This window comes from Sphaeramia orbicularis, chromosome 7, assembly GCF_902148855.1.
Source record: "Sphaeramia orbicularis chromosome 7, fSphaOr1.1, whole genome shotgun sequence".
NCBI lineage: Eukaryota > Metazoa > Chordata > Actinopteri > Kurtiformes > Apogonidae > Sphaeramia > Sphaeramia orbicularis.
Window position 1 is genome coordinate 51,992,352 of NC_043963.1, and position 27,728 is coordinate 52,020,079.

Genomic DNA, 27,728 nt, shown 5'->3' on the forward strand with positions numbered 1-27,728 from the left:
TGTAAAATAGGCTTCAACCATAATTATAATGTTTTCCGTCCGGCAAAACTTATTCTACTTTTTCCAGTCATCACTGAATTTGTTGTAGTTCATTTTAGAAATCATCAATTGGACATTTTGTTAGCCTATGTTTAGTAACTCTCAGCAGGCAGGTACATGACGCTCTCAGTTGTTAGCTTAAAACACAACAGAGGAGGATGACTGTAAACGGATAAAAATGTCAGGCTTTTGTGAAGATGAGGGCAATTTGACACCACACGGGTTGTTTGTTTCAAACACGCAACAGGTAGCCCTTCGACTGTCTGTTTGCTCTTACATGACGTTTAGCTGTAGCTTACGGTAACTTTTTGGCTCGTTTGTTTTTTGTGATAACAAGCAAGATAGCTGCGCAGAACTAGTCTAACGTTAGACTCGCGTCGTCTGTAACAGCTGTACGATACTCACTCCATCTGCTCTTTAACTTCGCCAACCGTCCTTTCTTCCTCAACGTCACTGATTCACTCATTGCTGTTTATATCCACGACAAGGCAGGACTCGGGTTAGCTGTTTTTGTTTAACGCGTTTTGGTTTATTCGTCTCCATCCCCGTCCGGACATGGCATCCTGACTGTCCCTCCGTGCGGTCTGGTGCACTGCGCGCTGAACCGACTCTAAACAGCCTCGCTACCGGGCGCGTACAAGGTTCTTCTGTGCTGCGTTCAGGTCATGTGCGAAATACTGCCCGTGAGGCGTTTCAGTTAGGTGGAAATTCATATGAACACGCTACCACTGATGTATTAACGAAAATGATCAAAATAATCAAGTAAACGAATAAAAAGTGAAGTTGTTATTATTATTATTATTATTATTATTATTATTGAAATAATACGCCTTAAACCAACAATAGTGTTTTGGTTGAAATTAGTGTTTTAGGACTTTTCAGGTTAATTCTTTAGTTCAAATTATTTCTTAGAAAATTATAATCAAAAGCCAGAAGCTTCACATATAATAAGCTTTATGACTTACTCAACATTAAAGAGAGAAATTACGTCATCTCTAACCTTATCTACTTCCAAAGGAACCTTCACAAAAACAGACTGAAATATTGTGTGCCAATGGAAACAATACTGTCTTGGTAAAATTACTGTCTTGGCAACAGCAAACTTTTTTAAAACAACATTTAGCTCTTATGAGTACTCAGTGTGCAAAGTCACAGTCGTCTTTTTATATCTATTTATGAATTTCATTAGTTCCCAACACACCAGGACTGGCCATAGGGAGGACCGGGAGTTTTCCCGAAGCCCCGGTCTGGGAAAGGCCTGCTGGCCTGCGTCTCTCTCTCCCGTTTCCTTTTTCTTTTTTTTCCCCAAGGCTGCCGCCGTCGCAGCTATCTTGAGTTTTCACTCTAAATCTTAGAGGCAGGCCAGGCCAATCAGAGGCCACTCGGGCCAGTAGTGTTTGAGGAGGAAAAGACGATTGGTTTGTTTCGATTAACACCCGCCCCATAGGCGGGCCTATCAACCACAGGCAACGTGTGTCTGTCACCTGCTGCTGTGTTTGTGTGTGTGTAGCGTACGGGAGAGGAGACAACTGAACTTCGTAGAAGATGGACCCCAAACCGTACAAAAAAAGAGAAACGGTGGTGCCGAAAGGGAGAGAGAAAAAAAGAAAGGCGCTGGAGGATGACGCGGCCAAATGTCTAAAACTCACCAATTTATTCAGCCATCCCCCCAGTCAAGGTGCCATTAATGCGTCTGCAAGTTTGCTATCTTAAAAAAATTCACTGGTTGTCAAGATGAGGGTCAGGGGAAATGGTGCTGTACACTTTTATGGTCTTTGGTATTATGAGCCCTCAACATTGACTGCCAGGCACCTGTCAGTGGCTTAGGTTAAGGCTATGACCAGGATTTAGTTAGATGTTGCCTTGAAGTTGAGATATATAGGGTTCAAAATACCATTGAGCCAGTTTTACAAAGTGTAAATATGTAGCCAACTAAGCCTTGCCTGGAAATTAAGGTAAAGATTGGGATTTTAAAATCACTGATTTACAAACCACGTTTTTATTGTTGTTTACTACATTTGAATTTATTTAAGATATAATAAGGCTGTCCCCTCATAGCTGATTAATTGCTAGATTTGGACTGAGTTGTCTTTGTTTATTAGGTTATATTGTTGGTTACAAATAAAAGCTATACGCCAATGATATTCTACATGACATGACTTATTCTGTGTAGCTGTGAAATTGGCACTACTTATTATGCAGAACCTTGATTCTCTTCCATTAAAGTAGTACTATTGCAAATACAGCAGTAACTGAAATATGCAATAAATTGGTTGAGGGGATCCATAACTAAACGTATATGTGGAAAAACAATCAAAATGTAGCTGTAGTGTGTGTGGAGCAAATGCAGAATTTCTTTTTATGAGACAAACCAGCCCAGTGCTCAGCCCCACCTCCTGAACAGGTATGAGCATGAGCATGCTCTGTAGGATGTTGACATCAGATACTCTGCACCACCGGCCCCATGACCTATTGGCCCAACAAAGAATTAGAATTTGTGATAATGCTACTTTTTGTGTGATAATGGGTTTTGCTGAGGATTGTTGTGTAGCTGTATTTACCTGCCCAAACAAAAAATTTAATATAGGCTATATTCCAACTCTAAATTGTAGAGTAGGTTCCATATTTGGACTTCTATTTATAATGCACTGTGTGGGTGTGGGTGTGGGTGTGTGCGTGTATGTGGATAAGTTCACTTGCTTTTGTGCATGTGTGCGCCCACACATGCATGCCAGTTTGCATGTGTTGTGTGCACACGTGCTGCTGTATGTTTAATAAAGCTATCCCTCTGTGGATTAATTGTTAGGTTTGGTCCTAGCTTTGCTAGTTGAAGAGTTATTTCACCTGTCTTGTCTACAGTATTCTTTCATTTGATCATCAGTATGTTTAAAGACTGAAAGGAATATTTTGTATTGACCTGTATTTGCTATAGTGTTAATAATAGACCATTTTACATGGTAATGACAGTCTATGTCATGTTTTGTTCCAAAATATTTGGTGAGTCAGTCAATAATACCTCCACAGATGGGTCATGCCCTGAAAATATCCATGTGGCGTTAGGGTGAGTGTTGTAGTGACTATTATGCCTATATTGGAGTGCATATTTGTTTTGAGTCAGCCAAAAACATACTTTTGTGTGTGCGTGGATGTGTGCCCATGAACAGTGAACGTGCGTGCGTGTGTAGGCAGGCCAGGGTGGCTTGGTTACATGACTGACTCCTGGCCTGAAAAAGTCTCTCAGTCTGGCCCTGGTTCCCATAAGGTTTGCCTGATATTTCTATTGCTAAAGCATCTGTACATGCAATAAAAACTCCGGTGAGACAGAGCAGTGAGCTTGTTTGCAATCTATCCATGATTTAACTTAATGAAGCTAATCAGCATTGAAATGACCTAATCACTTATTCAGAAAAACCCAACCTAATATTTCCACTGATGTTAACTTGATAGATAATGTCACATTGGTCAGATAATTAATAGGTGTTAATTATCATATTTACACCTGTGTCTGATGCCATGTTTGACTGGCAGCAATGCAGGGGAGCTGCTTAAACCCATTCCCTGAAAAGTTCCATCTCATGGTTTTTATAATCCAAAATATAACTAATTTATGATGATAAATGAACTGGAACCAAATGGAACTACAATTAAATAATAAATGTTTTGATGTTTGCTCTGATTTGCAACAAGGTATATATTACAAAGATGAAACAAGAGCTATTAATTATAACAGAAATATGGAAAGGTGAAGACCTTTCCATGCATTGCTGTTGTGTGAAAAGTAATTTTTTAAGATTTTCTGAAAATTGTATGAGCACCTAAATTGTTTAGTTTGCTTTTGCACACAGGAATTGCATTGTTTAGTGAGTTATTTAATATTTTCAGGCATTAGCTGGAAAGCCTTGATTTATAGAAGCTGAAAAAGGTTGGCAAAAAAAAATGGCAAGACATTGATTCAAGATTGCCCTGCGATGAACTGGCGACTTGTCCAGGGTGTACCCCACCTTTGCCCCTATGTAGCTGGGGCTCCAAGCGACCCCCGTGACCCTAGTGAGGATAAAGCGGGTTCAGAAAATGAATGAATGATTCAAGATTGTTCAGTATAAATCTTTCCTGTTTTGTGTTTTTTTTTTTGCTCCTTAGGATAATTAAATGCACCTTAAGCAAAACATTAAAACAAACAAAATCTTTGTAGACAACACAAGTGTCATGTTAGTAGTAGAAAAAAGTAAAGAAAAACGAAAGTATTAAAAACTAAATCTAAACTTTTATATATACCGCTTGAGCAGGGATTAAAGTTCTCCGTCACCACGACGGATTTCCGTCAAATGGAAAAATTGAGGGGGGAAAAAAGTCATATTGAAGTAACTTCCCCACGTGTTTTGCAGAGTCCAGTCGGCACCGCGATCCTGTCCTGGGTCTGCTGTCCTGAATCTGCAGCGCTCCGGTCTGCAGGTGTTTAACACAGGCACGCCACGCACAGGGGGCTGATAGGTTTAACAGTGATGATAATAAGATGACTTCTTTATTTTTATGTCGGGAGGACAGATTGATGACTATTTATCTTTGGAAGGAAACGCTGCTCATTATGTGCCTCAGAAACACATGGACAAGTTCAGCTTTACCGAAGTTCAGCCTCCATACACTAACTTTAGTGCTAACAAGTAGCTTTCATTATGAAAGAACCACAGCGAAAAGGTAAGAAGACAGAACTGACCTACATGTACCTTCATGTTTGGGTTCATAGCTTATCTCCTCTTGCCGGTATATGACTAGTGTGTGTGTTTGTGTGTATGTTCCCTTCCCATGTGTGCGGCTGTGCGCGCCGCGGCCTTACGCGGTTACATGCCCGACTGCGTAAGTGCTTTATTTTGACCTGTTTAGCATCTTATTTCTATCTGTGGTACAGTGCGAAGATAAAATTGAATGAATGAGTAACACCCTTGGTATTTGCAAAGCCACTGTATTTTAAATACCCTCAGAGAGTATCTGTAACGGAATATAATTTCTGTTTCAGTTGACGTAATTTCTTCCAATCAAAAGAGAACATGATATTGGTGGGAGGGGGTTGTGGACGCAGGTTTGACGACGTACAGATTATTTTGGCTAGCATATACGACATCATGGACACATTTGTAGAGGAAGGTGCTGAAGTGGTAACTATTAAGAGATGCATGAAAAATAGATGGAGGTGCTCCTCCTCTGCTCCAGCCAGAGCCTCCACCTCCTCTGCGCCAAGCTCCACTGTCCCTGCAACAACCTCCACCTCTACTGCTAAAGTGAAAGTTCTACTAATGTGCCATGTGTCTCTGGAAAAAAACAGAAGCGTACATCCGGAATGACCAAGCTTGAAACTTTTGGTTTCAGTGCCAAAAAGCAGAAAAAATAAAAGATTAGTTGGTTTGGGTTACATTTACACAGACATTTTCCCCAAAATTCATGTGCTGTTGGAGTTGGAGTTATGTTTTAAGAGTTCCTAAATTGTTAAATAAAAAGTTTTTCACTCATTTTTTGCAGTAAGGTTTTCTTCTAGTTATAATTTTCACTTGCCTCAAAGGTTTTCATACCCTTTAAAATTAACCAGAGAGCACCAAAATTGACCTGAAGCTTTAAAAATTTTCTGGGGGAGGACCCCCAGACCCCCCACCAATACCACTCATGACATTTTTTCTATCCATGTTACTAATCTTCTACACCTGTACACTCTCCCATTCAGTGTGTTTTACAGTATTGCCAAATTTGACTATATAAACTTGTACGCTATAGTAGTATTGTATTGCATCATTTTTAATAGTGGCAAATGATTTTGACCAGAAGAAAATTTTCAGTCAGATGAAAAATTTTTGCTTTAATCCCTGCGCTTGAGGGAGGATGACAGAAACAAGGCTGGAAACATGTCACACAGCCTCTGTTGGTTCCTGTGTTAAGTATGAAGCAAAGATTTTGTCTACACAACATACTGTCAAACATGCACACATCAAGTATTTTCAAAGCTGTCTCCCAAAAATTCCTTAAAACTACTACTTTTTACAGATGTACAGCCATTGTAATAATCATTGTATAGCAGTGGCGGCTGCTTGTCCTTCAGAAAGGGGAAGCTCATTGTCGGCTTACATCAAAAAAAATTGTCAAGTTATTCAAACATAAATTTGGCCCTCTGTTCCTTTTTAAGAAAGTGGTCAGTGACCTTATCATACCAAGTAGGCGTCTTTTCCAGGGACTTGACCAGTGTCCTCTCAATAGCCAGCAGGGCTAGGCTGCTTAGACGGCCTTGGCCCATTGTGCTGTGAGTGTAAGACTTCAGCCTTTTTAAACAAGAAATGCTCCTTTCACTCCGACCTAGCCGACAGTTTGATTGATTTAACTATCTACAAAACGATATTAAACTCGAACAAGAAATGATTAAATTATGGAACTGAAACAAGAAAACGCTGAAATTATGTTAAATTGAAACAAGGAAGTTCAATGAGTGTGTTTTATTTACAGTGCAAGAAATGAATAAGTAATTTCGTAGTGGTTTCTCTCTCGATTTCACAGCAGAATGCGCTACAGTATTAAACTGAACTGTGTCAGTGAAGGAGTAGATCTCAAAACAGCTGTCAATCAAACGGGATTTAGCCTTTCGACTGATCATCCAATCAGCACGTGGGATTCTGGCGTCCAGCCTGGCCGAGCTCCGCCCACAGCTCCATTCACCCCCAGAGACGCCCGGCGTCCGGGGGCGGGACAACATCGTGGCATTTATCCAATTACCGTCCAGTTTTGAGGCAACGAAAAAAGCTGTTCCACTCAGTCCCATTGAAGCCCAGAGACGCCTGGCGTCTACGAGCAAATGCACTGAGCAGAGATCGTATGAGAAAACAGCGCAACGGGAATGTATGAAAAGTGAACAACGTCGCGTCCGTTGATTTGTGATAAAGCCGATTGTGAACGAACTCATCTTTGAGATGAACGTGTTCTAACACATTTGCAGTCAATAAAATGTCAACACAACCGAACATATTTAACCATTTAATTTTCCTAATTTTAGGGGAAGCCGGGCTTCTCTTGCAGTCTATGAGAAATCGCCACTGTTGTATAGGTTGTTATCACAGAGGAAGGTAACCAAGGCAGTCAAGAAGCATGTTTTTAATATCACTAAATGGTCATAATTTGATAATTGTACTTGTATACAAAGCTTGTGTACAAGGATGTTTTTATTTTGTCTCTGAAAAACTACACTACCAGACCAAAAAGGTAACACACATTTTTTCATTGGACCACCTTTAGATCTTGTATTGATGATGACAGAGTCAGACAACTGTGTGAAGTCTTCTGCAGCACATCGCAAAGATTCTCAAAACAATCCACTGATGTCAGCATATTCAGATAGTCAGCTGACTTCTTTGCATGGACACCTAATGTTGCTGAACCTAGATCTGACCAACTGATCATAACTCTTTGCATCATGTCTAGAGCCTACATCCACCTCTCTTCTCACCTTGATCACACATCACTCTGGAACAGCATCAGTCTGGACTCATCTGACCACATGAAATTTTTCCATTGAAACACAGACCAATCTATATGCTCTCTGGTAAACTGAAGGTTTTTTCTTAATTAACCTCACCAATAAGTGGTTTTCTTGAGGCTACGCAGCTGTTTAGTTTCAATCCCTTTACTTGTTTTGCATTGTGCAAATGCTCTTTCCCTATTAAATGTAGCTGTGAGTTCTCTGGTTTCTTGGTTATGTTTATTAATTTGCTACCAAATGTTTAAGTGATCTTCAATTACCATCATCAAGATCTTTTTCCAACAACATTTCTTTCTTGAGGAAGACCGTCTGCCACTATCCTTCCAAGTTTTAATAATGTGTTGGGCATTTTTTTTATCCAAATATTAATAGTTCTAGCATCTCTTTGTTTTTTTTCTTTGCTTGATACAAGCCAATTATTTGACCCTTTTGAAAAAGAGTAACAACTTTTCCATGACAAAGATACTACTCCGTGACATGAGAAGTTGCTCACTTCATCAGGTAGGGTTAAATACCTTGTTGCAGGTGAAATATATCAATCGCTGCAGTAGCTATATGAAAAATTTGCGTTGTTAATTCCAGGTTATAGCATTTTTTGGCTGGGCAGTGTATGTAACAGGTTGATATTGTTTTACTGATGAGAGAAAATAAAAATGACTGTTAACTTTTAACTTCCCCTAAATGTAATTTCATAATTTTTAAGGTATTTAATATTTAACATACATAAAACATAGTGATCTATGGATAAGACCTTTTGTGAATTGGATTGCAGTGAACAGTCATGTTTAAACATGGGTCTTCTTGGCAAACACTATTGTTAGGTATTGCTAGGTCAGTTTGTTTCATATATTATCCATAAGAAAGCAATTAATACATATCAGCTCACAAATGCAACATATTGAATCCTTAAATTAGGGCTGTCAAAATTAACGCGGATTATCCATCATCATGATTAATCTGATTAAGAATTGTAACGCAACTAACCCATCTGCAACGCAGAATGACTCTGAACGTCTCTAGCAATGCATTTCAGGCAGTTTGTCTAAGTAGAGTTAGTGTCGCGTATGCTCAAATGGGCAGTTGATCCTGTAGTGACTGGCAGCAGAACCAACCAATAAAGATGGAAAATGATAAACAGCACGTTGGCCCTCTGGATGGGAAATTTGAGTACAAAATACACCCTAGACCATTGGTTCCCAACCTTTTTTGGCTCATGATCCCATTTTAATATCACAAATTTCTGGCGACCACAGACATTCAAAACGGAAACATTTTTCTCTTGGAGATGTCTTAGCAGGGCCAGGAGGGTGAAGAAATCCTTCCATTCTCTGTTCGGTCCTCTCAGATGTTACATCCTGCATTTTATTTGAACTTGATTTTTATTAGGAAAAAATGTGTGGTGTTTTAATTATAAAACTAAATATATATTGAATCATTAAAAAATATTTGTATTAGAAATATATATAAGTTTTGTTTTGTTTTTTTTATCAATTACTAGAAATTTCAAGCGACCCCATATGAATTCCATGTGACCCCATGTGACCCAAAGGTTGAAAAACTCTGCCCTAAACAGAACAGTTGTTTCAAGTTGTTTTGTTCAAACTGTTGAAGATGTTTAATAAACACTTTAAGTGCATACATATTCCTTTCTTTCGTGAGTCTTTGCTCATGCAAAAAGAAATGTGATTAATATAGAATAAAAATTTATGATATTTAATCATGATTAATCAAAATTAATGCACAGCAACCCTGTGATTAATACGGAAGCGTATTGCATTCACAAAAAAAAATAATTTCGGCTCTGTTTTTCTGAATTAATGAGATAATTATCTCATAATTACGAGAAAAAATAAGTTAAAAAAAAATCGGCGCTGTTTTTCTGAGTTTATGAGATACTGTTTCCTGAAAAAAAAAAAAAGCTCTGTTTTTATGAGTTTACGAGATACTGTTTTCCGAAAAAAAAAAAAAAAAAGCTCTGTTTTTATGAGTTTACGAGATACTGTTTTCCGGAAAAAAAAAAAAAAAAAGCTCTGTTTTTATGAGTTTACGAGATACTGTTTTCCGAAAAAAAAAAAAAAGCTCTGTTTTTATGAGTTTATGAGATACTGTTTCCTGAAAAAAAAAAAAAAAGCTCTGTTTTTATGAGTTTACGAGATACTGTTTTCCGAAAAAAAAAAAAAAAAGCTCTGTTTTTATGAGTTTACGAGATACTGTTTTCCGGAAAAAAAAAAAAAAAAAAGCTCTGTTTTTATGAGTTTACGAGATACTGTTTTCTGAAAAAAAATAAAATGTGGCTCTGTTTCTCTCTGTCAGTGGGACAGTGGTCCCTGGTCCAGGCAGGAGCTCCTTCTATCTGTGCTGCTGAAAGCCTCTCGGGGGAGCGTGAAGTTGTTTCCGTTCTCGTAACCGGTTCCGATTACGGATCATGGAACTAGTTTCGTTCACAGAAATCAGAACCAAGCCCCGCTTCGTGCACGGATCAAGCCCTTCAAGCACACCGGCGCTCGGAGCCTGTAACCCGGCTTCCTGACAGGGCACGACCGCGGTGATGGGAGCTGGCATTAATGAAGTCAAATAAAATGACATTCACCAGCATTAAAGAAAATATACACAGCAGAAGAGTGCAAATGTGTATTCATTTATTTGTCGGACCTGATGGAAAGCATTAGTCAGAACTAGATCCATGGAGGAGCGGCTTGGTGTACCGGTTCGTCCCCCCTCCAATAACTTTCCATCAGGTCCAGGTGGACAGCTATCCGCTCCCCGGTGTGTAAGCCGGACTGGAGCGGGTGGACGGAGCAGCTCAACTCGACAGAACCCCGGCGCTCGGAGCCTGTAGCCCGGCTTCCTGACAGGACAGGACGCGGTGATGGGAGTTGGCATTAATGAAGTCAAATAAAATGACATTCACCATGATTAAAGAAATATGCGTCTTGGTGTCCCGGTTCACCCCCCACCCCCGGACAGCTTTCCATCAGGTCCAGGTGGAAAGCTATGGGGGTGGGGGGTGAACCGGGGCACCAAGAGCTCCTCCACGGATCTAGTTCTGACTAATGCGTTCCATTAGGTCCGACAAATAAATGAATACACATTTGCACTCTTCTGCTGTGTATATTTTCTTTAATGCTGGTGAATGTCATTTTATTTGACTTCATTAATGCCAGGACCTGGAGTACGCTGCTGACACCATCCTGCTCAGCACATCCTACAGTCAGCTGACAGATGCTCTGGGCAGTTACAGTGAAGAGGCACAGAAGCTTGGCCTCCAAGTGAACTGGACAAAAACCAACCTCATGCATGTCAGTGATGGGCCAGATCCACCTCCCTTGCAGCTTAGTAATGACATTGTAGAACCTGTCAAGAGCTTTGTGTATCTGGGGTGATGACAGACAACAGGGACCTAAAACCAGAGATTACCCGCAGAAGGGCCCTGGCAGCATCAGCTCTGATGTCTCTCTGGAAACCACTGTGGCGGAACCAGACCATCTCACGCAGGACGAAGCCCCGGATCTACAACTCTGCCGTCCTCTCCATCCTGCTCTATGGCTCGGAAACACGGCCCTTAAACCAGACTCTGGCTGCCAGAATAGATGGCTTTGATAGCAGGGCTCTCAGAACCATCGAAAACATCAGGTGGCCCCAGCGGGTTTCCAATCAGGTGCTTGGAGCCCGCACACGCCAGCCCAAAGCATCCAGCCTGGCCGCGCAACGTCGCCCCCGCTGGTTCGGTCATGTCCTCCGCCTCCCTCCTGGCCATCCAACAAGAGCCATCCTTCAGTTTGACCCAAAGGCCGCAGGCTGGAAACGACCACAAGGCAAGTCCCGCACCCGATGGCTCGACGTCATTGCAGGCGACCTCCGACAACATGGAGTTACCATGGAGGACGCAGAGCAGCTGGCACAGGACCACCAGCCATGGAAAACACTGGTTCACCTGGTCGGCCCAATGCACCGGGACAGGACACCCGCCCCATGGCAGGAGTCCTAGTAGTAGTGGTAGTCATTAATGCCAACTCCCATCACCGCGTCCTGTCCTGTCAGGAAGCCGGGTTACAGGCTCCGAGCGCCGGTGTGCTTGAAGGGCTTGATCCGTGCACGAAGCGGGGCTTGGTTCTGATTTCTGTGAACGAAACTAGTTCCATGATCCGTAATCGGAACCGGTTACGAGAACGGAAACAACTTCACGCTCCCCCGAGAGGCTTTCAGCAGCACAGATAGAAGGAGCTCCTGCCTGGACCAGGGACCACTGTCCCACTGACAGAGAAACACAGCCACATTTTATTTTTTTTTCGGAAAACAGTATCTCGTAAACTCATAAAAACAGAGCTTTTTTTTTTTTTTCCGGAAAACAGTATCTCGTAAACTCATAAAAACAGAGCTTTTTTTTTTTTCCGGAAAACAGTATCTCGTAAACTCATAAAAACAGAGCTTTTTTTTTTTTTTTCGGAAAACAGTATCTCGTAAACTCATAAAAACAGAGCTTTTTTTTTTTTTTTTTCCGGAAAACAGTATCTCGTAAACTCATAAAAACAGAGCTTTTTTTTTTTTTTTTCGGAAAACAGTATCTCGTAAACTCATAAAAACAGAGCTTTTTTTTTTTTTTTCGGAAAACAGTATCTCGTAAACTCATAAAAACAGAGCTTTTTTTTTTTTCAGGAAACAGTATCTCATAAACTCATAAAAACAGAGCTTTTTTTTTTTTTTTTCAGGAAACAGTATCTCATAAACTCAGAAAAACAGCGCCGATTTTTTTTTTTAACTTATTTTTTCTCGTAATTATGAGATAATTATCTCATTAATTCAGAAAAACAGAGCCGAAATTATTTTTTTTTGTGAATGCAATACGCTTCCGTAGATTAATCTGATTAAAAATTTTAATCGTTTGACAGCACTACTTAAAATATAAGAAATTTGTACATACACAATCTGAATAATGTACATTTTTAGGAGACAGGTTTGCTATTACTACATAAGCTGTTATATAATTTGCTAATTTGATGTCTCAGCATATCACAACAGGTATAGGGTAAGCTGACAGGATAGATTCAATGTTAAGTTCATTCCAATCAAATTCAGCAACAGCCAATTTATGTTGAGGAAGTTTTCAGAGATAAATTTGGTGGCTGAAATATGCAATGGTGTGTGAGTGATTACTGACTGGCGAGTTGAGCAGCATGCTATTGGTGATAGTTGCCTTCCAGTTAGTTTGGCATGTTGTTAAGTAGTTGCTTGTTGGATGCAGATAAGAGGGTTCACACACTTGAGGTTTTTCAGTATAGCACACTAACTCAAGTTTAAGAGAGTTTAAACTGTGACTTCAGGACCACTGCAGTGAGAGGAAATCAGTCTGTCCTCGACAGTTTTCCATAGTTGCTATTATCATTATGAAGTTAAGAAGTTTTTAGATTCTAAATCGTACAACTACATCAGTATAAATTAATGAATTCAAGTATAGACTGAGAGCAGGAAATTCTAAATGCTATGGCCTTGATAGGTTCGAATGGATGTTAGTATTGCAGAGTTAGTCAAGCAGCATGAATGAAGCAGCCGATACTGATCAGCTCAAGCAAGTGTAACATCAGTACTCTGCTTTAAGTAGTACAATGCTGCATTCCAAACCTTTGCCATCCATGCATAAGTTATCCTCTAATACATCCGTCTTCTTCATCTGTTCCTGTGTACTGTGTAGGTGCAAGCCTTCATCAAAAACTGGATCTAGCAGAAAAGAAAAATTCCAAGTTTTTTTTAATGATATGTCTACCATGCTAAAAGAATTTTTTTCAGTCTGGTTATTTTTACCTTTCCTCAGTGACTCTCGGACTGATGAAAAAGACCACAACCCTCGGCGCCTTGGAAAACCACACTCTTCATTGCTAGCATGCCTTCCTGTTGTAAATTCAGAACAATAAAAATGAAACCATTATTATCTCCTTACAAGAATAACTGATGGTAAATATGTGCTCAATGTAATGTAAATATGTGCTCAATAAATAATAAATGTGCCCAGTAAATACGTGCTAAATGCAGACTCTGTAGATGATTTTGAATTTGCATATCACCATATGACCATAATTTTTGTGAGTGGGCGAGGCCCTGCCATCTTACTTTTAATTCGGAGAGATGAAAAGCTGAAGCTCCTTCTTGAGTTTGGAGATAGCCGTGACTCTGCATTCTGAAAGAGCACAAGGACAGATATAGGTCAAATGGTAAGGTAAGATGTAAATAATGAAAACTGTTGGGTAGGGCAAAAGAAATAGAACAGAATTTTCTATTTAATGAGCACCCCAATATTGTTGTACATTTAAAGGATTCTTTTCAAGAATGGACAAAATGACATCTGAAACACTGTTTCAGTCCCCAAGTGTCTGGAAATCATGAGGTACGTTATCTTCATACTTTCTACAATGAAATGAATATCAAAGTTTAATGTCACTGATGTCACTTTCACTTTTTTTTTTTATTGATCATTTTAATCACTGTTCCACCTTCAACTTAGACTGAAATGTAGGGGTATAAATTCAGGTTTAACATTCACTTCTTGGTTCCTCATGCCTATTTTTAGTCTGGTATGATCAGAATACAGGAGCAACTCCAGATGTCCTTATACATATTGTTACCTATTAATATTATCTAACAGTTTATATTTTAGTATAATGTCTATCATGATGTGTACAAGTCTTTTTTTCTAGGTTCTAAAAGTTTGTTTTCTCTGCCATGACCTTTGTAATTCACGAATTTCAAAGGTTTGAAATTCCTTTGAAATTCACTGTGAATTTCAAAGGTGCCTTTTCTCCATTAAAGCCAACTCTCTGGATAAGAAACATTTTCACAGTTTGTTTCTGCATTGTTATTGATTAGCTGGACTTCTCTCCATTAAGGTTTTGTTGTTGCATAAAACCTTATCTCAATGAAAATCTTCAAGGGGTCAAATAAAAACCCACTTAATTGCATTGTCTAAAAGAAAAATAAAATAAATAGATTATATCGCTTCCAACATACTCAAAAAAATTCAGACATACAAAAAATAATACTGAAAAGTTTATAGAATAACACTGTTAGATTCTACAACTAGCAGGTTCTTTGTAAGAGGTGAGGGATCATGATGGGATGCACTGTAAAAGGAATATCCAGAAAAGGCTTAGTCTTTTATAAAGACAGGGTGGGATTCCAAATTTCTTGACAAAGAAGAGAGAGAATTATCAGTAACTTCAAAAGGAATATTTATTGACAAAAAATTACAAAGAACTGTCTCACACTATCAGGAAAAAATCATAGGGTGTGAATATCATTTGAGGAAACTATTTGAATATGTGTGACCTTTGAACACCGGTGGCACAAACATGCTACTGTGATGATAATAGACATATGGGAAAACCATGGTCACTTCACAAAATATGTCACTGTATCCAGAAATGCCACCTGAAACTGTTACGCAAGGCTGTGGGAATTAGGGGTGCACAGGGTGCTGCAGCACCCCTGTCTGGATCACAGGACAAAACATTCCAAATGTATAAATTAAATAATTAAATAAAGTCATTGAGTCAATGACTGACACACCTCACACTCATGCAGGTGCATGCAGACATTGTGGAACAGCTGGACATCCAGGAGATGGTGAAAAGTTTCATCAGTGTTACTTCGAATCAGAAAAACACATTTGCAGCATCAGCTTATACAGGCACCTGCTACAACAGTAAACCCAGAGTATGATTTGTGAAAAAAGTAAAGGTGGAAATGCTTTTGAAAAGTTTATGAATATAAATGACAGTAGGCAGGTAGAATGTGAAGAGCCTCCTTTTGACCTAAAGAAAAAAACTATACATATAAATTATAATTGTGGGAACACACCGTTGTTTAGAACGTCATAAAATATGACCAACATTAACCCTTTCAGAACCACAGATAGCACCGCTCACACTCCCGTCGCCTGTCATGGGTTCACCTGTCAGTATCTAATTTGATTGCTGTTTTCATCACAAAAAACAAACAAACAAAAAATCTAGTGTTTCTATTGTCAATCTGTGAAGGACTTTTAATGAGAAGGGAGACAATTCATTTCCTGTCCCACATCAAATCACACTCAGACTGTGCATAAACAGGCCTAGGTCTACTCATCATCACCTCAGTTTGAAGAAACGTATGTCCATTCTTTTCTTTTAAAAAAACTGTCTCTTCAGTATAATAATTTGAGACTTCTTTGGAGTTGCTGGGTCACGTGACTGAGAAGCTATTGAAGAAAAATTGACTTTTTTTGCAAAACATAATATTAATATTCATAAAAAAAATATTAATACAGACTGGACAGCAACATTAAGTGGTGTTTCCTAAAGTTCCTTTTTAGTATAATAATTTGAGACTTGTTTGATGTTGCTGGGTCACATGACTGGGAAATTATTGAAGAAAAACTGACCATTTTTTCATAAAAAGATGAATAATATTCATAAAAAATATTAATACAGACTGGACAGAAATATTAAGAGGTGTTTCCTAAAGTTATGTCATAATTATTGCAAAACTGCCAGTCAGCCTTGACAGTTCATTGGTTCTATGACTTTTAAATGAGTGGAGTTTGAGTAAAGTTTTCTCCAGCGTTTAGAGCAGCAATTTATTGATAGTCCCTAAGGAGATGGCTTTTGAATGTCCGTCGAATATCCAACCCACTGCTAACTTCACCTCGGTATGGGTTCCCACGGCTATGCTTTTATGCAAGGAAAAAACCATGTATCATTTATGAGCAGAAACAGCACTTGGACCTGAGTTCAGCTCAGCCATATTGAAAGAAATGTGGACAAAAGTGTCCTGGGGTCAGTAGTGCCCACTTACCTGGCCTGCATATGTGCGAACACAGATTGGAATTTTGCAGTCTGTCATCAAGTCGAATTCAACTTTAGACATTTTGACCAAGTTCTACAACTTCATTTGTGTTCAGATTGTCATTGCTCAATTGTTTAGTGTAATGATGGACCAATCACGGTTTTAAACCATATTTTAAAAAAACAGAAAGAAACAACCCAAAACAACTGTCTATATGCCCTTCATCTTAAATGACATCTCTGTCCACACTAGCAGACAAACCCGTCATGGTGTTTAGCAGAATTTTACCATTGTACATCACTTAGGACATTTTTTGCTTTCTTAATTTTTGAAAATATAGATGTAGATGTGTTTTTTACTCAGATACTAAGATTTTAACTTAATTTCCCATAATAAGTCAACAATAAGGCATGTATTCAAAATTGCACCACCTCAATAAATAAAATGCCCATATTGAAACCCATTACAAACAATATTTTTGGATGTTACAAACTTTCACCCATTATGTCATGCATTTTGTTATAGAACACTTTTAGTCTAGTGTATGGCACTGGAAATTTTTAGATTTTACCTTTTTTTTCTCATCAGTCACAGTGATTTTGTCCCATTTAGCCAATAAAGGCTATTTCCCTGGCGTTCACCTCTGTGAAAGAGACCTGCCGTTATTTGAAACTGAAATGACGTGTGTTGACATGGACGTGACAGAGTGGAATGTGTTTTTAAAGAAAAACTTAAGTTGGAATCTGATGACTTTACAGAAGATGTTGAAGTGTCTACCAATGCCAGGGGTGGCCAAACCTGGTGCTGGAGAGCCAATATCCTGCATGTTTTAGATGTTTCCCTCTTCCAGCACAACTGACAGTCGCTATCAGGCTTCTGCAGAGCGTGATGATAGGCTTATCATTTGAATCAGGTGTGTTGGAAGATGGATACATCCAAAACTTTCAGGATAGTGGCTCTCCAGGACAAGGGTTGGCCACCCCTGACCTATGCACTAACCCATATTTACTGTCTGCATTTAGTATATGCTGAGGGTCTTTTGTTTTCTAGAAACAATTTGCTGATTTTAATACTCCTGTCAATTGGTTTCAGGTCGATGGTGCTCCTTTAAACATACATGTAATATTACTGGACAGTATGGATTCTGCAACCATTCTGAATGTCCTATTGTGAATAGTCAATAATCAAATTGTCATGGTCCAATCCAGGTTTTGCAGCTTACGCTCCCTCCCTCAGCTTACACCTGCAACCACTTCCACACCTGAAGTTCATCAGCCAATGAGTATGCCATATAAGCAACTCTGTTTCTCCAGTCTTTGTCAGATTGTTAGTTTTATTCAGGAAGAAGACTTCAAATCCCTCAGTCTGCACTGTCTGTGGTGCCCTAGACTTTAGTAAGTTTTATCCAATGATTTCTGTGTTCCAAGCTTGAGTTAAATATGAGATTTTTGTGACGAAGATTCCTGAGTTTTTTGTATCCAGTTAAAGATGACATTTTTGCAAAGAAGATTCCTGAGATTTTTTGAGAAAGATTCCTGAGGATTTTTTTTGTATCACACTGAAGACTTTGCGTTAAAGATTGTCAACCTGATTGCACTGTGCTTGTGTGTCTTTACCTGCACCCCATCACACAAATATGATGAAAGCACAATGAAAAGTCTACCAATACTTCTGTGTGCAGATGCTATGTGAAGTCTCCTGCAGCACTTGCTGAGCTGTCGGGTCTGTCCACACCTGTCCTTATCATTCAAAGCAGATAGTCGTCATGGTCACACCTATGAGTATTCAATACATAGTACAGTTTGTCCACTGACTCAAGACAATTTTATGACAATACTGCAGTGTGATTTAAGTTTATCTCTTAAATTATTAGATTCAGGCATAGACAGAAAAGAAAGAATGGAAACTTTAAAGCCTTAAGATTTGCATTTTAGCTGTCATCTTACATTTTTGGAACCAGAAGTGTCCATATATGGATAAGATGGTGGGGCTGAAGAGGAGCAAGGGGTAAAACTCAGTGAGCTAATGTGAACTGACCGGGAAAAAAAAAATCCCACCACCTTTCAATGTCATGGTAAAAGTAAGTTACATTATTTGATTAAATAGATGCAACTGTTTTTGATAAATATGAACTTCCCTTAATTAACAATAATTACCCTATGTAGCAGACTAACTGAAAGACCACATAATCCTAGGTAAATCAATTCTAAAATAGCCTAATATACTTAAGTTAAAGTAAGAGCCTGAATACTGTAATTGCCGTTATAATCGGGATTCAAGATTCAAAAATGTTCATTGTCATGTGTACACAACAAAATTTTGATGTGTAGTTCTCGGCTAAATTTAAATGCACAGAGAAATGATAAAACAAGATATGTACTATATATATATATATATATATATATATATATATATAAATAAATATATAAATATATATATATATATATATATATATATTTTTTTTTTTTTTTAATGTAAAAACAGTATATGTACAGAAGAATGTAATATATGTGCAACATGAATTAGTTAATCCCCAGTACTACTCCCAAGAATTTTTCATTTTATTTTTCTTGGATATCGCACAATTTAACATCTTAATATTTATTTATTTATTTATTCCTTCAGTCATCTATGACATAACAGGTCATACAAGGCTTTTACCCTTGGCCACACAGGCTGCAGGGTATTGTTATCTGTTGGTCGTCCATCCATCTGTCTTTCTGTCCAAAAACTTTGGCATGCACTGATAAATCAGGCCACTGGAGGCAGTAGTGTGCCTGGTAAGTCAGGCCAAGGGTTTTCATGTGCATCCACATTATGTTTACTTTCTGCTACAAAACAAGTTTTTCCAGTTGTTGAGAAGATAGTTAGACATAACTGTCAGTATGCTAATCTTCGACTGGCAGAGTACATTTTAAAGTGACACTTATACATCACACAATTGCTGATTTTGATTGGTTTATCTTACAGATACAAGACAGAACTGGTCCAAAGACAAAGACTTTTTGTCCCTCCCTCCCCCTACTCCAGTTCCATCCACTCATATTTCCCAGTTGTTTTCCACTCACCTGGCCCCCTTCCCAAGCACTGACTTTATCCAGCCACTTGCCTCACACACTTATTCCCCATGGTTCAGAGCAATCAGACACTATAATGCTTTTGTCAGACAGACTACACCCTCTTTCGGTAGAAAACATGCACTGAACTACTTCTAACTTCTGAAAAGCTACTACTACTGCTAAGGACTGCAAAGAAAAAGTTGGGACATGTATGTAAAATGTAAATTAAAAAAGAAAGCTTTTTTTTTTTTTTAATAACATAAGGAAAGAAGTTGGAACAGTCATAATTCAAATAATAATGTGACTTGAGATCGGTGATGTAAACAGGTAACTACAATCATGATTTGGTCTAGAAGCAGCATTCATGAAAGGTCTGGTCATCAGGGAGCAACAATGGGTTGAGGACCATCAGTTTGACAGCACCTACTAAAATGTTTGAAAACAATGGACTTGCATTTTTCAGCTTCAAAATTGCAGAACGGTATGAAAAGATCCATGAAACCTGGATGTACTGTTTGTCACTGTGTAAAGGGCTATGGTTCAAGCTTAAGATGAACACTCTGTTCTCTGATCCCTCAAACAACACAGCATCGAGAACCGTCATTCATCTAGAGCTGATAGAACCACTTGGTTCAGGATTACTGTAACAAACAAATGTCAGTTGCCAAATGTCAGATACAGACACAAATGCCAGTTCAAACTTTACTGAGTCAAAAGGAAGCTTCATGTTAACATCAGCCACTTTTACACAGAGATATTGGAAAAAAGGTGAGATGGCGATCCCACCTTTTTTCTACCATTGACTGATTTCCACAGCCAAGCCAAAGGAGTAAAAGAGGTGAGACCGGCTGGACTTTTTTACACAGCGGACCTGCATTTCAGAATCAAAGGGACGGTGATGCAGCACAGCGTACAGTGTGACGTATAACTTCCACATCAGAAATACTTTGAGAATAGCAGTGTTACTAAACTCTTCCTCTCAACATCTTTCTGGTCGTGTTGATATGTTTGTTTACTGTACACAGCCCATGCTCATATTTAAATCCCCCCAGCACGGGAGTTCCGCACGCAATATGTCATCAAAATATCACACTTTGGTTGCGGAATGAGAGGTGCTCCTTTTACTTAACATTTCTGAATCATGATTCCACCTTTATCACAACTCTGTCAGAGGCGTTACAGGGCCTTGACACAGGTGGGACCCAATGATCCCACTACGTTTCCACAGATGTTGTTCCAGAATAAAGGTGAAATATTCCAGGAACAGAAGTGCTATGGAAAAGGGGCTTGTGTCTAGATGCATCATGGCATGCTCTGGGCTCAGAAGCATCTAGGATGGAACATCAGTCAGTGGAAACACAGAATGTATTCATTCAATGTATTCTAATCAGTATCCAGGTCCTTTTGAAAGAACCTTGGAGTCCATTTGGATGCTGCCAGTTCTGGCCCACAGATGAAAAGGAACATCCAAACTGTTACCAAAAAGAAGTCCAGAAGTGAGGATCTAGTCTGGAGTCTGGAGTCAAATCATTTTGTCAGTTCTGTGACGTACCCTTCATGCTGAAAAATACACTAATATTTTGAAACAACACATGTTGCCTTAAATTTGACAGTTTTTCCAGGGACATCCATGTCTCACCAAGACAACACAAACCTCATTGTGCACACCTGACTAAGGAAGAAGAGGGTGATAGAGAATCTTTGGACCAGAGGTGTAGTGCAGGGTATACAGGGGTATACAGAGAATACCCGCTTATTTTTCAGTCAGCATTTGGTATGCCCATTTCTAAATCCACCTGATTTGCACTGTTCAGTAGTATCTGCAGCCAGATTGCCCATTTTTTCCCCTAGGATGGTGAAGCCATGACCCACTCCACTCCGCCTCTAATTGGCTAGTACTCGGTGCCTTCACTGATTAGATTGGTTAACTTTAGACATAAAGACTGATGAGCCAATCAGAGGCAGAGTAGGGCGGGTCATGCCAAGGAAAATATTGCTAACTAGCGCTGGCAATCTCTGCAACCTGATTGGACACCTCAGGTTCCATCGCCACCTCAGTTGATTGACAGGTCACTGCACATCTCGTTGAAAGATGCATGATTATTGGAAATGCGAATGAGAAAGGTAGAATAAACGTCTTTCAACTGAGTGACACATATTGAGAGAAGCTACTTTCATGGAATAAATAATTCGGAGGTAAGTTTTGAGGTGGTTTCCAAATGAGTCACTGAGGAGAAGAGATTTTGTCATCAATAGTTTAACCATGCGACTAGGCTAATGTTATGAAAGGCTAACAATATCCTATGTTTGCCTCATGTTGAATGCATGTACATTCATACAGCTGCTTGTGTGACCAGTAATACACTACATTGCCAAAAGTATTCGCTCACCCATCCAAATAATCAGAATCAGGTGTTCCAATCACTTCCATGGCCACAGGTGTATAAAATCAAGCACCTAGGCATGCAGACTGCTTTTACAAACATTTGTGAAAGAATGGGTCGCTCTCAGGAGCTCAGTGAATTCCACCGTGGAACTGTGATAGGATGCCACCTGTGCAACAAGTCCAGTGGTGAAATTTCCTCTCTCCTAAATATTCCACGGTCAACTGTCCGCTGTATTATCAGAGTTGAAGCTGTTATAGCTGCAAAGGGTGGACCCACGTCATATTGAACCCCATAGACTAAGAATGGGATGGCACTGAAATTCATATGCGAGTCAAGGCAGGTGAGCAAATACTTTTGGCAATATAGTGTACCTACAAACTGCTCCTGATCAAGTCATGATAATTTTATAATTGTGAGCAAATAGTACTGATGGATTTTTGGGTGAACTAAATAGAGTAGTCTTACATGTCACTGTTTCTAAAACGGCATTTTTTCTGGACATTGAAAAAAAAAAAAAAAGAAGTCAAATATTGAGAGTATGCCCACTTTTCCAGGGACCACTACACCACTGCTTTGGACCATCTTGAAACATAAAAGATGAGAACAAAGATGCTATACTGTTGCAAAGCTTGAGATATGTTAACAGAGAATTAGACAAAATTAACAAAACACACTTCATCACAATCACTTTATGTCTTCAGTCACTGAATGTCTTTTAAGTGTTGTTATTAAACAAATGGCAACATTACTAAGTGGTAAATGCTTTACTGTCCCAACTTTTTCTTGAATGTTTTGCTACTTGAATGTGAGGAATGGATGATAATGTACAATGCATTGAAGTTGACCAGACAAAACATGAGCTGACGTATTCATACTGTCTACAATGTGCAGCTGATGGAGAAGTCAAAGTGCATTTTAATATCACTGTTTTCTTTTAACTATGGATTTCCCATACTGTCTCAAATTTTTATATGAGGGTGTAAGAACACTTAATTCCATCAAATTGACAGAAAAAACATATTGAAGTTTTGCATATAACAAGCTAAAATTACTGAAGTTACGCCCAGTGTATGCCTGTCTTTCATGTCTTTACAACATAAACCTCTGAGCAAAATACATCAAGACTCCACATGAAATGGTGTGAACGTTTTATGTAACTCCAACCACAGGAAGTAAAAGTGAGGTTCACTTAGATCAAAGTTCTCTGTTTCTGTTATCATGTGATCTTTGCAGGAAATGTCTTACAGTAACATCTTTCAATTTCACTCTTTTAGCTTGGTTTCCATTTTCACCTTTAGGATTCTAATTCCGTACTATAAATGCTGTGTATATTAGACACAAATGTCAAATTTCATGTCCAAGCAGAACATTAACAAGCATGATTTTCAGTTCTACTTGAGGCAGCTTTCAACAAACACATCAAATACACAAACTGTGGTTTATGAAAGGAGCTCACTTACCTGTACATGCTGTGCCATCTTGTCCGTTTGTCTTGGGAAATTAGATCAAACAAACTTATTTATCACCTGGATCTGGCAGTAATTTGGAGATCTTTTCATTTGACACATTCATGAAGAAACATCAGCTTTGGGTTTTCTTTTCTACGACACAAGCAGATCTAACACCAGAGGTCTCTAAATAGTGAAGCAACAAGTGCACATGTATGAGGAAGTGCACTTGTTGAAATGTGCAGTTGATGGACTTTAGTCTCAGGCTGGGATTTCCTCTTTCAGCGTCAAACCAGTCCATTAGCAGTGAAGCAGAACACAGTGTGGGTGTGTGTTTTTATTGTGAAGTGAAACTCGTTCCTCTGCATTTGGAACCAGTTAATCCATAATATGCTTGGAACTGAATAACCATCAAATAAGTCATTCTGTTGAGACTTTTGTATTGTATTGCACTGTATAAGCTTGTTAGCAGTTAAATCACATGAAGGTGGATGTGTGAAACCCTACCCAATGACCAATTTCTTATGAAACATTTTAAGTTAATTTGTAATGCCATGTCTAAGTGGGGAAATACCAGAAGTGTTTATATTACTTGTTTCATACATGTATGCAATTTAAATTTAATTATAAAAAAAAAAAAAAAAAACTCAGGACAGGGCTATGTGCACCATCCCCTCTTCTTTTAATATCAGTCTGTAAATATCTTGGAGACCAGTGGCTGGAGTTTTGGGAGAGGAATGTTGCCCCATTTTTGTCAAATACAGGATTCTAGTAGCTCAACAGTCCTGAATCTTCTTTGTCATTTTGTCATAAAAAATTGCACCACACATTTTTAGTTGGTGAAAGATGTGCACTGTGGGCAGGCCAGTGTAGGACCTGGGGCCCCATGTATGCAAAATTGTAAAGGTTTCACACTGAAAGAAAGCATATGTCCAAAGTCTAACCATGTCTTTCTCCTGTAAATGTTTTGTTTTTTTTGTTTTTTTACTACCTTTTTAAAACTTGGCCAGGGGACTACAGATGAAAACTAGCCTTCTGACTAATTCTGGCTTTTTTAAACCATGTGTTTTATGAAATTGCATTGTCTCCTTTCAAATAAACTAAACTATAAGTTCGGTAAGTACATATGTCCAAAAATGCTCAGATGTATAAAGAAGCAGAGGAATGCAACTAAGGCTGGCTTGGGATTTAGTAGTACAGTCAAATTTAAAAAAAAAAAAAAAAAAGAAAAAAAAGAAAAAAGATTAGAAGGCAGCCCCACTTGAGGAGCAAGAGGCTTCAATCATTGGAAAAATAACACCCTCTGACTTCCCACACATGGGGTGACTCAGATATTGTATGTATGTGTATGTACATAAAAAAAAAACATGATTTACATTCTTGCTTATTCACAGCAATTAGAACCAGCCATAACTGTAGTTACATGTTAGAACATAACATTAAAGGTTGAACATACAGAGATACAGGAAGTTATTTTAGTTATTGCTACAGAAAGTGTGGAAACTAGGGGGTGCAGTGTCACACGAGCACCAACACCATTCCAGCGTTGCCAACTCCTCAGTAAGGAAAGTAGCTGTGTTGCACATGCACGATGTGCTACTGTGACACTGGCCACCTGTGAATGCATTAGGACAGGGGCCATCAACCCTGGTCCTCAAGAGTTACAATCCTGCATATTTTAGATGTATCCCTCTTCCAACACACCTGATTCAAATGACAAGCCTATCATCAAACTCTGCAGAAGCCTGATAACAACTGTTAGGTGTTCCCCAGCAGCCAAGAACCAAGGTGCATCTTAACATGACACAACCAGGAAATGTACATGACACAACCAGGAAATGTACATGACACAACCAGGAAATGTACATGACACAACCAGGAAATGCTTACTTAGTTTGGATTTATTTTGAGGCAATCAGTTTTAAAGCATACTATCTGTGGGGCAATGAGTTTAAATGTAGTTTTGTTGCTACAATGTAAATCAAAGGTGCACCAACTCGTGAAGAAACATTGTATTCAAATTCCTCTTGACTTAAGGAAATTTAGGGGAAAAATACATTTACGCATTTTACAGGTACATCTCAAAAAATTAGAATATCATGAAAAAGTTCGATATTTTTTGTCACTCATTTCAGAAAGTGAAAACTATATATTATATAGACTCATGTTACGCCCTGGCTAGGGGACCCCAGGACGCCACATGAAAAGTGTGGACACCTTTCCTCACTCCCAAGCCACAGAGAGAAACCCCGAACACGGGTTGTGCATGTTTAACAAAAAGTGATTTATTTACATGGTGCAAAATACAGATACTGAAAAACCGGACAGAAGGGCAACTGAAACTTCAGGGTGGGCTCTGGCCAAAATAACAAACAAAACTTTACTACCAAGAAATGAGGCTGACCTGCAAAGAAAAGGAACCGAAAGACAAGATCTAACCTCCCTTACCAAAAACAGGAGAAAACGAGACAAAAGAAGAAGGGCAGCCCACCCCTACTGCTGAACCAGGAACAATGGCAGAATGAAGGCAGGGTTGGGAGTGGAGGAAATGGCGACACTGGTCCGGCCCAGCTCCGCGGTCTTTATTGGTCCGCCTCCCGCAGCTGGTCCAATCCGGGTGTGGGATCTGGCGCCGCACCTGTAACAAATTAGCCACTCGCGCACAGAAAAATAGACACACCTACAGAGTGACACAATGACCCACCTATGGGTCGTAACACTCATTAGACATAGAGTGAAATATTTGAAGCCTTATTTCTTGAAATTTTGATGACTGTGGCTTACAGATAATGAAAACCCAAAATCCAGCATCTCAGAAAATTTTAATATTGCATAAAATCAATAAAAAAGGATATTTTGAACAGAAATGTCAGGCTTCTGAAAAGTAGGTTCATTTCTTTGCACTCAATACTTGGTTGGTTCTCCTTTTACATGAATTACTGCATCAGCCTGTGGCACTGCTCAGGTGGAATGGAAGCCCACGTTGCTTTGATAGTGACCTTCAGGACTAGGCCGTAAGGTGAACGCCATATCGTTTCATCCCATTCCGACATATGGGGCACTACAATCTTTTTACTTAGTTACAAAGATATATTGTTCCTGAGCTAAATGTCAAAAGTTCTCCATTTGAAATCCTGCAGTTTTTTTTAAAAGCAGTGTTTGAAGTCGGTCCTACTTAACTTTATTCGCGCAATACTATTGTTATCAATCGTGCTGCGGTTTGAGTCACGTGTAACCTGCTGGTCCAATAAGAAAGCACAAAACATCCAAGATAGCTGCGACCAGGAAGCGAGCTTCCTGTAGTTCGTAGGAGGAAAATACAACGAAAAGTTTTAAAAATCCAGCAAAAATATGGAATATGCACCTCATATCCGTAAAAAAAGGAAAAATACAGGATTTTTCGGCCAAACGATGGGAAACGTTAAGAAACTGTGTCAAACGATGGCTTTATTTGAGTGGTGAGAGCAGGACTATAACTGAAACTTATAAACACTATCACTACTAATTTTGACCATGTTCCAGAAGATGGTGGGTTTCATGTAACATGCTACAGACGATTCTTTGATAAAAAAAAACAAAACAAAAAAAAAAAAAAACGATTGGATTCCGCGGATAAACATACAAGAGAGAATTCAGATGTCAATGAATCACAGGGAGGCGAGTCTGTGCAAACAGGTGATGAACACCGGCAGCACCGCAGGATCAACAAGTGAAACTCCAAGGAAGAAATGACGGTCCAGGATGGGTCTACCTACTGTTTCATCTGGTCCTGTTCTGTCCAGGATGGGTCTACCTACTGTTTCATCTGGTCCTGTTCTGTCCAGGATGGGTCTACCTACTGTTTCATCTGGTCCTGTTCTGCCTGCCTTATGCATAATATGTAAAAAAAAAAAAAAAAAAAAAAAAAAGTGGATAAATACATCACCGTGTTTGGCAAACGCACAAAGGATCATCTTTCACTGGCACAGACGTTATCAGCAGGTGTGTAAAAAAAAAAAAAAAAAAAAATCTGTCTCTCACACTCTCTTACACTCACACTGTATATAAGTAAGTGTGTAAGTTTATTCTATTCTCTACTATTACTACTGCTACCATTATTACTGCTACTGCTATTATTACTGATCATAACTCATTCTCTCTCACACACACAATGCTGCTTGCAGCTTTGTGAAACTAGACATATGTGTGTTTCAGAAATGAGCCACCTTCAATGTCAGCTACAAGATCTTCTCTTCTGTGAGCAGCTCATCAGGCAAAGAATTATTATTGTTGTGAACCACCACACATTCATACACCAGAGTGAGTGGCACTGGGTGAAGTGTCTTACCCAGGAACACAATGGACTGACTAGGACAGAGCGGGATTCAAACCGCTGACCCTTTGGTTATTGGACAACCTGCTCTACCATCTGAGCCATGGCCACCCAGTCTTGCTGACAATGTCTCATTATTGCTCCTTGGTAGTTTGCCCT

The 27,728-nt window shown here is 39.1% G+C and overlaps 1 protein-coding gene across 3 annotated transcripts in view; it reads right to left on the bottom strand.

Moving 5' to 3' along the window:
* The window catches only part of dennd2da (DENN/MADD domain containing 2Da), a 56,436-nt gene extending 32,966 nt beyond the window's left edge, over positions 1 to 23,470 (bottom strand). For 2 of the 3 annotated variants that reach the window (XM_030139875.1, XM_030139874.1), the window contains exon 1: positions 445 to 662. In XM_030139875.1, coding sequence (XP_029995735.1) covers positions 445 to 505 — 61 coding nt within the window. In that variant the 5' untranslated portion in view covers positions 506 to 662. Of the gene's footprint in view, positions 1 to 444; positions 663 to 13,168; positions 13,265 to 13,348; positions 13,436 to 13,654; positions 13,722 to 23,269 lie in introns of those variants that run through there. The other variant, XM_030139873.1, reaches the window with a different exon arrangement.
* Between the last annotated feature and the right edge of the window lie 4,258 nt (positions 23,471 to 27,728).